Raw genomic sequence first — 13,672 nt, forward strand, 5'->3', positions numbered from 1 at the left:
CTTCAAAAACAGCCTCCATGAGGTAGTGGTAAGGTTTGCACAAACTCTTACCATCCCCAAAACTCGACCTCACCTGTAGGATTTCACTAGATATGTTTTCGTTGTATGGTCTAAATGAAAAGTATCTATTCATGTCTGTAGGGGTGTTTTGGGGGGGGGGGGGGGGGGAGGGGGAAGCTGATTAATATAGTAACTCCACACTTTCCATTACACTGAAACAAATCTTAAAATGCATTACAGTACTGTCCATAAGACAAATGGGAAACTAATTCCTACTAACAAATGAGGATTTGAAAATTTAACAAACAGCACTACTGACAGTTGCAAATTCGTTTTACAATGATGCAATGTGCATATCTGAGAAACCAATGCTTTACAACAAGCCCAGGGCTTCAAGAAAATTCTACTTTTCCTTTTACAACAACTCGATATGAAGCAAAAAACACAAATTGCTTTCATCGCGCTTCTAGTTAACACGTCTTCACTTCCCCATCCTTAACTAAGAGGTTATGTACATTGCTAGTCACGATAGACACATCTAAAGAACAAATCTTTTCGAGGTCAGAAGGAAGGTAAAGGCCTCTCCTATACACGTGCAACTCACGTCAGAGGCGACATCTGAAGGACAAATCTTTTTCGAGGTCAGAAAGAAGGTAGAGGCCTCATAAGCTAAGTGGAAAACTTTGTAATGACACAAGTGCTAGCCAACTACAGTAATATTAGTCGGCGAAGCTTATAAATTTACCAAAGGAAGTCAAAACTGAACGTTTAAGTTAAAATGGGAAACCAATCACAAGCACCAATAATAGCAGAAGCGCACTAGTTCTCGTGTGCTGCAGATTGAAAAGCGCACCACCTGATGCACCGTTCACGCTTAACTGTCCAGCGTTGATAAACTCACCCTTGCCGGAGGTTATGGACACATTCACAGATGATGAACCTATGATGACAAATACATTAGTCACGAAAAGAACATTATGAATAGAGAACAAATTCGGAGGGAAGGAGCATGTCATGCCAACGTTTATTTCAGATATGAGAAGAGGGTACTTACAATCATAATCTGTCCATCCAATCCTTTGCCGTGCTAAGTCATACACAACGATCTTATCTTTCAAAACGAGATCTAAAAAAACAAAAAAATACAGTAAGTGCAACCTAGATTCTTGCTTATCTATGAATCCAGGATACTTAGACGAATGAAGGTGCAGGACAATGCAATAAGTCAACTCATACGGAATAAATAGTTCAAATGCCCAAGTATGGATAGACTTTTTGAGCATTTGTGCTATTAAATCATTCAGAGAAGTTGACTCGTGGAAATGATTCACCTTGAGCTAGCAATGTTAAAAGTTTAAATCTCTCAACTTAAGCTAACACGAGATTTTATACCAATAAACCATAAGCGAGAAGAACAATTGAATAATCAAATTTAGTAGAATGTCTAGAGGGAAGAGGAAGGGAGCTCAAGGGCACATGGATGGCTAAAATAGTGTCGATTTTGCTAATTAAAACTATCATCTGCATCATGAAACTCACTAATTATGCTACCGGTTAACTCCTCCATAGCAAGTAAAGGGCTCACACATTCAACACGCATAAAATACACGGATAATCACCCACACGCAAAAACAAAAACAAAGAAGATTAATAATTTTCACTTAATGTTGATCATAACATAGTGAAGTCGGTGGTTGATACTTTTCACTTAATATATTTTTCTCATAAATTATGTTTATAACAGTAGATGTCTTTGCGTATATGTGTGGATGAGCATGCATGTGCAAGTTAGAAAGAGAGGATTTGGGAGCCAACACTCGCTAAGAAGTTGGCACGAATAATAGACCTAAACCTTGAAGCAGTTTGGAACTCAACTCTTCAAGTTGTGTTAGCCAGCAGTGAAAGGAAAAAGAGAGAACAAAACACAACTCGTAATCCATGGTTATCCCTAGAGTCTAAGGTACTCATTTAGGACCAGTATAAGTTAAAATGGACCAGGAACAAAAGATCATACAGAAGGCTCCTAGATTAGATGACTAAGAAGTATGCCTTTTATGTCGATGGGAGAAAAACAAAAGGGTGCCGTATCCAAATTGGTTATAATTTAGATTGACAACTATGTAACAAACTCTACTTTCACAAATGCTCAAACCGTTGATGGTTAAAACTCTCGCCTTCCCCTTAATCTATTTTTCAACCAACATGATCACTAAAGAGGAATGAGAATAGTGCACCTTGTCTAGTAAACATGCTCTAAACATACAATTTCGTTTGTTGAGTGATGGAATGCGTAAGCACCCACAAAGACACTAATGCAATGATGCAGTAGATATTACAAGTAACCACAATCCTAGTAGATACATTGAAAAACTAATCATGAAACCAGCTCCGGTTTAGGCATATAGATGTTATAGTAAACAAGGAACCAAGTACCAACCTCCTAAAATTGTTACTCCTTGTTCTTGTTTTTCAAAGCCGATGCACCACATAGCAGAACCTTCCTGTTAGAAACATTCAATTTAGTCACTTAGATTTGTAGTTCATCAAGAAGCCATGTTGCTTGAAGTCTTCAGAAATGTCGAGGCCGCGTACAAGATTCTCCAAAAGTAGTGCACTCTTGGAGAATCTGAGATGGGTGTGGAAACATTTTTGGAGACTCCGAGCAACATATCCATCAAGATCAAGGTGACTGCTGATCGAAAAGACATTCAAATACAAATATAGATTCCAGTACTCACAACAAAGCCCATATGCACAAGATAGTCTGCCGGTCTTAAAGCCATTGATGCGCCACCATCAAAGTTCAAAGAAACTGGTGGAAATATCTCAGCTATGCTGTTTCGGAATGAAAAAGGGTGTCATATTCAAGTCACCAAAGCAGTTGGGTAAAAGTATTTCTGTCGTTAAGAACTCAAAGTAAATATCTATTCACTTATAAAAGGATGGACCTTGAGGACACCAGAAAGCACGGTTTTGTTCGTGAGACGATTGGCCTAGCTGATTGTGAAACAGCAGCAGCTATCTGCAGATGAATGATAAAACAATTTTCAGGATAAATGCCGAATCAGCTAATTAACCTTCATATCAAAGACACATTCCTCGGTGTCGACTTAAGCAAGATTTTGAACTTTTTTGATCTGATAAATGAAAAAACAAGCTTAATCTACTCATCTATTAGTCCGGGAAAAGAAAACATTAGATTATTATGTGGATACTTGAGCCTAAATCCATATCAAATTTAACGTAAATGGAGTTGGAGTGGACTTATGCGGGGTAAGGTTGCATACAATAGACCCTTGCGGTCTGGCCCTTCCCTGCGCATGGCCTCCCGGGCTGCCCTTTTGGAGTTGGAGTAGACTTGAATTGAAGGTCATCTTATCAAAATGTTTTCCTTTATCCTCAGAAGTAAAAGGTAAAATAACGTGTGGTTGCAATTCTTCCTTGCATATAGCATAATATACACAACTTACAAAAGACGTACATAATCCACAATTAAACTGGCGACACAGTTTATTGTCCTTTGACTTGATTAATATTAGAGTTCAAGATATAAACCATTTAATAATAACAATGGCGTGAATATTGGTTATATTTTTGTTTTCTAGTGGAAGAGATTAAAATTGAATACATTATAATGTACACTATGGACATGCACAGCTTTGTTCTCTAAAATGCTTTAAAATTGGGAACCTACGGGTTTTTAAGATTTTCAATACCATGTTTCCCGAAGCGACACTTTGTTCCACTCTTTCCATTTATTCTTTAAGCGAGATTGCTATAAAACATATGCGGTCAGATTCTTGTTGAAAAGTATGTGGTCAGATTTTCCTATTTAAGATACGTGGATATAATTTGGGTATAGATAAAGAGAGCAATCGAATATTCAAGTTAAGATGGAGGGAGCAATCGAGGAACTTACAGCACTGACAAATGGATCATAAGCTTCTGCGGCAATATAAGCCAAAGTTGTACCAGAATCCACAATAGTTCCTCGATTGCCAGTTGTCGCAAACACTGATGGATCAACAGGCACCAACTGTCCATTTACAGCAATGCTCTGCAGAAATACATTGTAATGCACCCTGCAAGAGTGGAGAGGACAAATCAAGTTTGCGAAAGACCATTTTCTTTCCTGGTGCCCATCCCATTCCCGTGCTTATAGTTGAAAAACGAATAATGTAGAAAAACATGAAAAATCACAACCAGGATATTCTTTCAGTACATGTAAAGCTTCATTAATATCATCTTGGCAAGATTTCAAGACTATAAATCTATAGATGTCAAACCAATAATATATCGATAAAGTATCATAAAACTCGGGACGTAGAAAGCATGAGATGCTTTGGGTATATATCACATGCTCGAGATGATCATAAACTATCAAGAACACAACTGCTATATCATGTAGCACAAGGCACACCAAAGATGAAATTATCAAATCTCTATATTCGTCATAAACAAGAATAGAAACTTCATGGTACTGTAACAATACGTACTGTGACGGAACAAGGGGACTATATACGATTCTCGGATCCAAAATCTCACCAAGGACAAGTATACCTCCACCATTTCCCTCTCCTTTCAAGCAGTGTGAAAATACTTTAGGAGTAATCCCACGAGAAGACAGTTGAGATATTACAGAAAGACCTTGTTGACCAAACCCAAAAATTCCATCAATTGCTCTGTCCGTCTTGGTCAAGTCCCCAGATTGAGAGGTACTGCACCTGTTTTGATTCAGATACAAGTATAAGCTTCGGGCGAAAGGTATATGCATTCAGCTAAAGCCACAACTATAAGAGAAAGATCAAAAGCAAAAGAGTAGAATCTAACGTCATGAAAGAATAACGATGATCTAAAGGATACAAGCACGTCAAAAGCATTACATCAAGTGACAAATATAAATGTGAAACGTCGAGATGAGAGTTCAATTTCCCTTGCAGTACCCCAACAATTGAAGAGAATAAATTACTCCTGCAGCATCAAAACTTTGGGAACTACGTAAACATTATCACCACTAAAGCATTACGCCACTTGAAGTGAACCATGACGATTCCTAGTTACCAAGTGATCCATAAAAGAGGGATTTGGCTGAAGGCTTCCTACTCACTCAACCTTGATCAGTTAGGTCAACGGAGTACGATGATATACTTTCAGTTATTGTTGTCCTTGATTAGTTATGGTCAATAGAGCACAATGATGTACTTCGAGTTCTTTGGTCCTTTCAGCTTTATCTTAGTGAGCCCTCTGATTCTCCAGAACGCGTTCTTACAACAACATACCAAGTGGGGTCTGGGCAGGGTAAAATGTATGCAGTCCATACCACTACCTCCAAAGAAGTACAGAGGCTGTTTCCGATAGACTCTCTCCAGTACGCATTCTTCCTCGACAATAATATTTGGTTTTTCCAAGAAGCGGATGCAGGGCTGCTGCATGTGATAATAAACCAGTCTTTTCGTATATTCGGACAAGTATATTTTGGGTTAATAATGACCCATAACTATTTCAAATGAAAAGATATCCATGTTGTATTCTCGGGTTATGAGAAAAGTTCCAACAAGTACAAGTGAAATAGGGATATTTCAAGCCTTACTTTGTTTTACTCTAAATCAGTACTCATATATGAATTGAAGCTTAATTGTACTAATTATTCCGATAAAGTACTCCAGGATCTTTTCTTCGTTTAGTAACTAGTTCTCCAGGATCTTGTCTGTCTCTATCACCTTCGAATACATATTGATGATTGTATTCGAAGAAAGAGAAAAGATGCGTGTTTAGAGTCTATCTAAGAAATAGCAGCTCACCCAAAAACAATTGGTGCTGAAGAGTTGGCAATCACCGAGGTTCCCAGGACTGTATCGAAATATAGTAAATCAGCTACGTAATGGCCTGTTGTTCCACTCCCATCTCCATACTGAAAGGTGTAACCACACTGATTGGTTTCTGTAGAGCACTCGGTAGAGGAAGTTTGAATTATAGAGGCGCACACTTGGTCCGCACAAGAAATGGGAGAAGTAGTTGATGAGCTCGTAGCATCATAGAAGTTGAGCTCAACCTGCGTGCACGTAACAGTGTCAGAAGTTTGTAACAGAGGGTAATTCATTTACTTTACCACACTTTTTATAAGTAAAGGCGCAAAAACAAGATGAAGGAAAAATAAGTTACCCCAAGTCCACTTGTTCGAGGACAATCGTCACAGGAACTGCAGGTGACCCACAGGATATCACTGCCGGTATCGATCTGCACATTGTATTCCCTTGGTGGAGTTCCCAGCCGTACTTTTGTAAAATAAAGGCTACGAACACAACCAACGTATAAAGCTAGAGAACGAGACATGATAGTCAACAAAATTGATAGTGTAGAATGACACACATTTAGATAGATTGGCCGTCGTCCTCAAATAACAGAATGAAAATGCCAAGGCCAAGTGATATAGATAATGTTCGTGGTTTTTAGGCTTTTAGCAACACGAAGCTTATCGATCTTATTTAAATATCTTGCATCGGAATAAGAAACAATACAATTTAAAGCAAACAGAACTATCACTACTACATCAACATCACCATCCAATCAACAATTAACAAGAAAGCACATAGAAAAGAAAAACAGCTTAATAAAGTTCGTTGCACTACGGGCATTTTAATATACTGAAAACCAATATTTAAAAAAAAAAATAAGCACGGTGATCAGCATCTCTAGTAATTCCATGAGGTACCTTCTACCTCACACTTCATGAGACCAAATTCACAAATGAAATAACAACAACAACTACATAGCCGGTGTAGTTCCAAATGGAAATGAGCTGCTATACCGAATCCCCCGCTGGCTATCGGGATCGAGTGGTAAGGCCATAATCCGCAGGGGAACAGATCACTCATTCTTCCGTTGGGGACCGGTGCACGAACGACAACTCCAAACTCCCACAAAGTGGAGTCTGGAGATGGTAGAGTGCACCCTACTTATCTTAAGGTAGGGAGGTTGTTTCCTTAGACTCTCGGCTCAAGGAAAAAACAGTGCAAAGCAGTCCAGGAAAAGAAGTAACGGAAGTACAAGAATCAACAGAATAGAAACTACAACAAAACAATACGATAATTGAGGTACAACGAATCAGCAATAGTAACAAAAATCAAAGAACAAGAAACTACAAGAGCAATAGCGTGACTATTAATATGAGACCAAATTCACAACACAAATGTAATAGGCCATAGCTTCCACACATCTCACAGAAAGTTTCAACTTTTAACATCATAAAGAATCAAACTTTCCCAAAACATTTGCTATATCAACCAACCAAAGCTCCACGCTAAAAAGGAGTAACGGAAGTACAAGAATCAACCGAATAGAAACTACAACAAAACAATACGATAATCGAGATACAAGGAATAATGAGATAGTAACAGAAATCGAAGGACAACAAACTAATGACCAATAATATTACTACTAAAATGAAACCAAATTCACAAAACAAATAAAATAAAACACTATACGCTACAGCTTCAACACATTTCACATAAAGTTTCAACTTTTAACATCATAAAGATTCAAACTTCCCCATAACATTTGCTATATCAACCAACCAAAACTCAACAACAACAACAAAAATATGATAATCGAGGTACAAACAATCAACATATAGTAACAAAAATTAAAGGACAAGAAACTACAAGAGCAATAATATGACTACTAATATGACCAAACAACAGCGTACCCAATGTAATCTCACAAAGAAGGTAGTGCATATCCATACCTTATCACTATCTTGGAGGTAGAGAGGTTGTTTCTGATAAACACTTAACTCAAGGACTACTAATATGAGACCAAATTCACAAAACAAATGTCATAGGCCATAGTTTCCACAATTCACATAAAGTTTCAACTTTTAAAATCATAAGGAATCAAACTTTCCCAAAACATTTGCTATATTAACCAACCAAAACCCCGCAACAACAACAAACAAACAAAAACACAACAACATCAACACTAAAATTTAATTAATACCAACAATATAGTCTTATCAACAACAAAAGTCACTACATATATGAGTACAACAACAGTAAACAAATACACACACACTCACCCTAGAAATATGAGTGCAACAGCAACGAACACATACACGCACCCTAGAAATATGAGTGCAACAGCAACAAACACATACACGCACCCTAGAAATATGAATGCAACAATAAACACACATGCTCACCCTAGAAATATGAGTGCAACAACAAACACACAGGCGCACCCTAGAAATATCTTTGCAACAACAACAAACACACACTCACTCTAGAAATATGACTGCAACAACAAACACACACACTCACCCTAGAAATATGTCTGCAACAACACACACACACACACTAAAATTCACTAGAAATATGAACAATCTAGTCTTATCAATAAAGAATCAAACTTTCACACAACATTTGCTATATGAAACAACCAAAACTCCACACAACAAAAACAAACACACACACAAAAAAGATACTAGTAATATGAACAATATAGTTTTATCAATAAAGAATCAAACTTTCACACAACATTTGCTACATCAACTAACCAAAACTCCACAACAACAAACACACACACACACACTCTAAAAATCACCATAAATATGAACAATACAGTCTTATCCATAAAGAATCAAACTTTCACACAACACTTGCTACATCAACTAACCAAAACTCCACAATAACCACACACACACACACACACTAAAAATCACTTGAAATATGAACAATATAGTCTTATAAATATACTACTTACCCAACAAGATAAGGGTCAGATGAACCAACAACAGGAAAATCAACAATACCACCACCAAAACTCTGCAACATTCTAGCATGTCTAGCTTTATCCCTAGCTCTAACTTCCTCCACCTCCACTTTCCCACCAATCCTTTCCAAGCTCAACACCCCTGCTGGCAACTTCTCAGCTCCAGCAACCACCGCCGCCGCCGCCACTACGGCGGCGGCGGCTGCCACCACCAAAATTACACTAAAGAACTTCATAAAGATTCTTGAAAAAAGGTAAAATATGTATTAAAATGTATAAATTATGCAAATTTAAGTACAACCCAAGTCAAGAAACACTAAAAAGATTGGATTTTTGTGGAAAAAAATGATGAGCAAGAACAATAACAGTAATCTTTATTTTGGGTTTTGTGCTTTCAAGAGAGAGAAAGGAGGCTGTCTTGTTTATGTTTTTTTTCTTTTTTTTGAAAAATTACAAATACATTGAACACTCAACACTTATATACTGTCACATTGTTTGGTACACTAATTAAATTAAATTATTAGTAGTATTTTTTTTTGAATAATAATTATAGTGTTCGAATCAGTTTTCATCACTAAATTCATGAGATATTTATTAATTCCATCGGCAATAGATATCAGTTAACTCAAATTAAATAAATGAAAAGAACTACCTACTAGGAGTATTTTTTTTTTTGAAAAAAATAACATAAACATGCACCTTAACTTATCATATTTATACAAATTTTCATCCTTATAAAGTAGCTATATCTCCGTTTAATGTATCATTAGCTAATTATGTAGCTTGATAGATTCAAAATTAAAAGAATGTATGTATTGAGAGCTAATTATGTATTTTTATAAAAGAAACAATGTATCTCGACAGATATGAAATCAAAAAAAATATATGAAAAGCTACTTATATATCTTTACAAAAGTTACTGGGTAAGCTAATAATATCTCTAGACATATTCAAAATCAGAATTTTTATTAATTATGTAAAATATCTATCAAAATTTATATTATTTGCCTGTTTTTCTAATTCCAATTTAGAGTCTTGAAATTATAATTTGTAAAGTAATTCATTTCATTAAAAAAATATAATATAATAAAATATTTCAGAATTAAGCATGAAATATATTGTCTACTGTATAAAGACAGTAGGCTTGAGTAGTCCCGTTTGAATACCAAATTGGCCTCATCCACACAAACGGCCCACACTAGGCCGCTCCCAAGCCTCCCTGACACGCCTCGATCGATTTTGGATCCAAAAAATGTCCGAGCCACGGACCAAAAATCGATCGAGGCATGCCAGAGAGGTTGGGGATCGTCCCAGTATGATCCATTTCAATATTCGTGACCATTTGGGGTAAGTAATCAAATGGTGGAGCTAGTGAATTGTCAAAAATGGGCTCTGTGCATATGGTTGATTAGAGAGTTGTTACAGGGGTATGTTGGGGATTAAATTTTTAATTTTGGCGAAGTACAGCATGATCCGTTAAATTTATCGGTAAATTTTATTTGGACATTTAAACTACGTCATGCTTTTTATTAAACACGTGAATGCATGTCACATTTTTTAATAATAAATGTTAATCTTAACTATAACAAACGTTTACGACTCACGAATACTAATCTCTAGACCCTAAAATTAATGCATATGTTTAAGAGAGGTGATACTTCAATTTGAATGTACTTTTTATGAAATTATTCATTCCTAAAAAGTAATTAAAATATTTTTTTATAATAAAATTTATTGATAAATTTAATTATATCATCCCTTTTTAACCCCTCTTTGGGATCTCCAGCCTTGTGGTGGAAGAAGAATTTTGAAGTAACTGGTAATATTGTTGTCATATGACCAAGAGCTGATGGATTCAAGTCTTAGAAACAGCCTCTGACAGAAATATAAGATAAGACTGCGTACAATACACCCTTGTGCAGGGGCGAACCTATAACCTGTCATTTGGTGCTTCGGTACCCATTAGATTCGATACAGACTAGGTATAATTATATAAAAAAGGTACTCCATATAAAATTTGGTATAAGGTTTAGAAAGACACCCAAGAAGATAGTTGAGTGTTTTGTTTGCAGGCGGAACCTTAAAACTTTAGACGTCAATATACGTTTTCGAATACCCACATTTTCAAAATTTTGGGTCCGCCACTACTCTTGTGGTGGAGCCATTTTCCGGACTCTCCTTTTTTTTTTTCTTTTGCAGGATGGGGGGGAGGGGGGGGTGATCTTGAGCCTTTTTGCACCCTTTATGAATGCACCCTTTATGAACTGTACCCACAATATTAGGTTCAAATTTTGAAGATGAATATGCTTATCATCCGACCAACAACTCGTATTATTCATGTATTTAACCTTTAATGAAAATACAAATTAGGATAATTCAAAGGATTAATAATAATAATTCTAAAAAAGTGTACTTAACAAGTAATGATTGAAGTAGCATGGCAATGTGGATAGAGAAGATTTTGATAAAAGTTTGTGTAATGGGATCAATGTCATAATATCAGTGCGTATTTCATACGCTTGTTTTTTTTGTTTTTTTTTTGAGATATGAAAAAGTTAAAGAAATTATTTTGTGTTTTAATTTTACAAGTTAATAGAAACTTTTCTCTTTTTTTTTTTCTTTCTCTTTTTTGCTTTCATATTCTTTTATGAATTATTGATTTGTGGAATATTATTCGATAGTATGTCTAGTGATGGAGTTAGAATTTTTTTAGAGGGTCCATAAGTAAACATACGAACTAATCGAATGGAGTTCGACATCTACTATATATACATAAAAAAATAATATTAACCATGTATACAGTCTATACAATATAATTTTTTGCTTAAAAGGGGTTCGGATGAATCCCTAACACAAGAGTATGCTCCGCCCTTAAGTACGTCATACTAATATAAAGTTGATTATGGATAAGGTTTATTTAACATGAACGATGTGTCACCTCTTCTTGTGTGGTTTTCTACGTTGATATTCGAGAAAGTATCTTTCGAAATGAAAAATATACAAGAAAAACTTGTTTCGACGTTGATTCTTCACTTCAAAAGTTTGTAATTATTTTGAGTTTCAATTTTAAAAGTAAATTCAAACTTTTTTTTTTCTACACTTTTTTGCCTTCATTTTCTTTTATGAATCATTGATTTGTGGAATATTGTTTGATAGTATGTCATAGTACTAACATAAAGTTGATAATGGATAAGGTTCAATTAACATGAACGATGTGTTGCTTCTTCTTTTGATTTTCTGCGTTGATAATCGAGACACGAAAAAGGTAGCTCTCAAAATGAGAAATATACGAGAAAGATTTGTTTCTCTTTTTTGCCTTCATTTTCTTTTATGAATCATTGATTTGTGGAATATTGTTTGATACTATGTCATACTAAAGTTGATTATGGATAAAGTTTAATTAACATAAACGATGTGTCGCCTTTACTTGTACTTTTCTGCGTTGATATTCGAGAAATAGAGAAAGTAGCTCTCGAAACGAAAATATACAAGAAAGATTTACTTTGATTTTGATTCTTCACTTTAAAAGTTTGTACCAACTATTTTGAGTTTCAATTTTAAAAGTAAATTCAAACTTTTTTTTCTACACATTTTTGCCTTCATTTTCTTTTATGAATCATTGATTTGTGGAATATTATTTGATAATAATATGTCATACTAAATAAAGTTTGATTATGGATAAGGTTTAATTAACATGAACGACGTGTTGTCTTTTTGGTGGTTTTCTGTGTTGATATTCAAGAAACAGGGAAAGTAGCTCTCGGAATGAGAAATATACAAGAAAGATTTGTTTCGACTTTGATTCTTCACGTTAAAAGTTTGTAATTATTTCAAATTTCAATTTTAAAAGTAAATTCAAACTTTTTTTTTCTACACTTTTTTGCCTTCATTTTCTTATATGAATCATTGATTTGTGGAATACTATTTGATAATATGTCATATACTAGCATAAAGGACATGTACAAAACATTAGGGGTAAATTTTGGCCCCACAATAATTGAAAATTGCACATTTATTTTATTTTTGTCAGATAACAATCACCTGTCATTTAACTGCAATATAAAAAATAAAAATATGATGTGAAAAAATAAAATAATAATTATAATTAAAAAATAATAAACAGCAGACACAATGTTGACAGTTGACTCATTTATTGAAAGACAAAGACCAACATTCATAATTAAAATATTTTTGCAAGATCTCAAAATATTCTTATTATTTTTTTATATTCTTTTAAAGTTGTAGAATTTTTTTTTATCCTAACATAAATGTTTAATGAGAGTAGATATCATATTGCAAATTTACTAGTCTCTTACCAGATTTAAGTCATTTTAAAAAAAAATACAATTATTGTATTTTTTTAATGTATAAATTAACCAAATTGATTACTTAAAGGAACATTTAATTAATATGAAAAAATAATAATTTTACATTAACCATTCATTGATGTAATCTACGTGGCTTTAAAATTAAGTAACACCTATTTTTCAAATTATTTTCCAAAATTTGAGTATAAGTTATTGACAAACATGAAGTGAACAAAACTTTGGAGCAATCAAAGATTACTTGTCCCATAATTTAATACAAACAATTTTAGATTTAATTTCCCAACTTATTCAAATTAAATAATATAGGGGGGCTTGGCAATAAGCTTCTAGATTTGAATCATGATGATGTTATCACTGTAACGAGGTTTGATTGTATATTACACGAATAACGAATATTTTTTTATTCATTCTCCCACTTAATTTCGAACAGTTAAATATAAAGATTCTTTATTATATGTTCGTCCTAGTTGAGATAGAAAGAGACCAAGAGAGTCTTTTCTATGCCATCACGTTTCTGTATTAGAAGTCTAAATGCCACAAACAAATAAAGGTTGTGATGGAGTAATAAATATTTTTTT

The 13,672-nt window shown here is 34.6% G+C and overlaps 1 protein-coding gene across 1 annotated transcript; it reads right to left on the minus strand.

The window, feature by feature from the left end:
• Positions 1-181: 181 nt before the first annotated feature.
• LOC107843155 (aspartic proteinase 36) lies at positions 182-9,261 on the minus strand. The gene is made up of 10 exons (XM_047396003.1): positions 8,758-9,261; positions 6,163-6,292; positions 5,802-6,052; positions 4,497-4,724; positions 3,920-4,082; positions 2,949-3,022; positions 2,739-2,835; positions 2,438-2,501; positions 1,055-1,126; positions 182-940 (listed from the first exon to the last, which is right to left on the minus strand). The coding sequence occupies exons 1-10, from the start codon at positions 9,000-9,002 to the stop codon at positions 774-776; spliced, it is 1,491 nt and encodes a 496-aa protein (XP_047251959.1). The 5' UTR covers positions 9,003-9,261; the 3' UTR covers positions 182-773.
• Between the last annotated feature and the right edge of the window lie 4,411 nt (positions 9,262-13,672).

This window comes from Capsicum annuum, chromosome 9 (genome assembly GCF_002878395.1).
Source record: "Capsicum annuum cultivar UCD-10X-F1 chromosome 9, UCD10Xv1.1, whole genome shotgun sequence".
NCBI lineage: Eukaryota > Viridiplantae > Streptophyta > Magnoliopsida > Solanales > Solanaceae > Capsicum > Capsicum annuum.

Excerpts from the sequence above, each read along its gene's own strand:
- LOC107843155 (XM_047396003.1), bottom strand. The coding sequence starts at position 9,002 with ATGAAGTTCTTTAGTGTAATTTTGGTGGTGGCAGCCGCCGCCGCCGTA. Across the intron at positions 6,053-6,162 it reads CTCGAACAAGTGGACTTGGG|GTTGAGCTCAACTTCTATGA; the intron begins GTAACTTATTTT and ends ACGTGCACGCAG. Across the intron at positions 941-1,054 it reads TGGATGGACAGATTATGATT|GTTCATCATCTGTGAATGTG; the intron begins GTAAGTACCCTC and ends TTGTCATCATAG.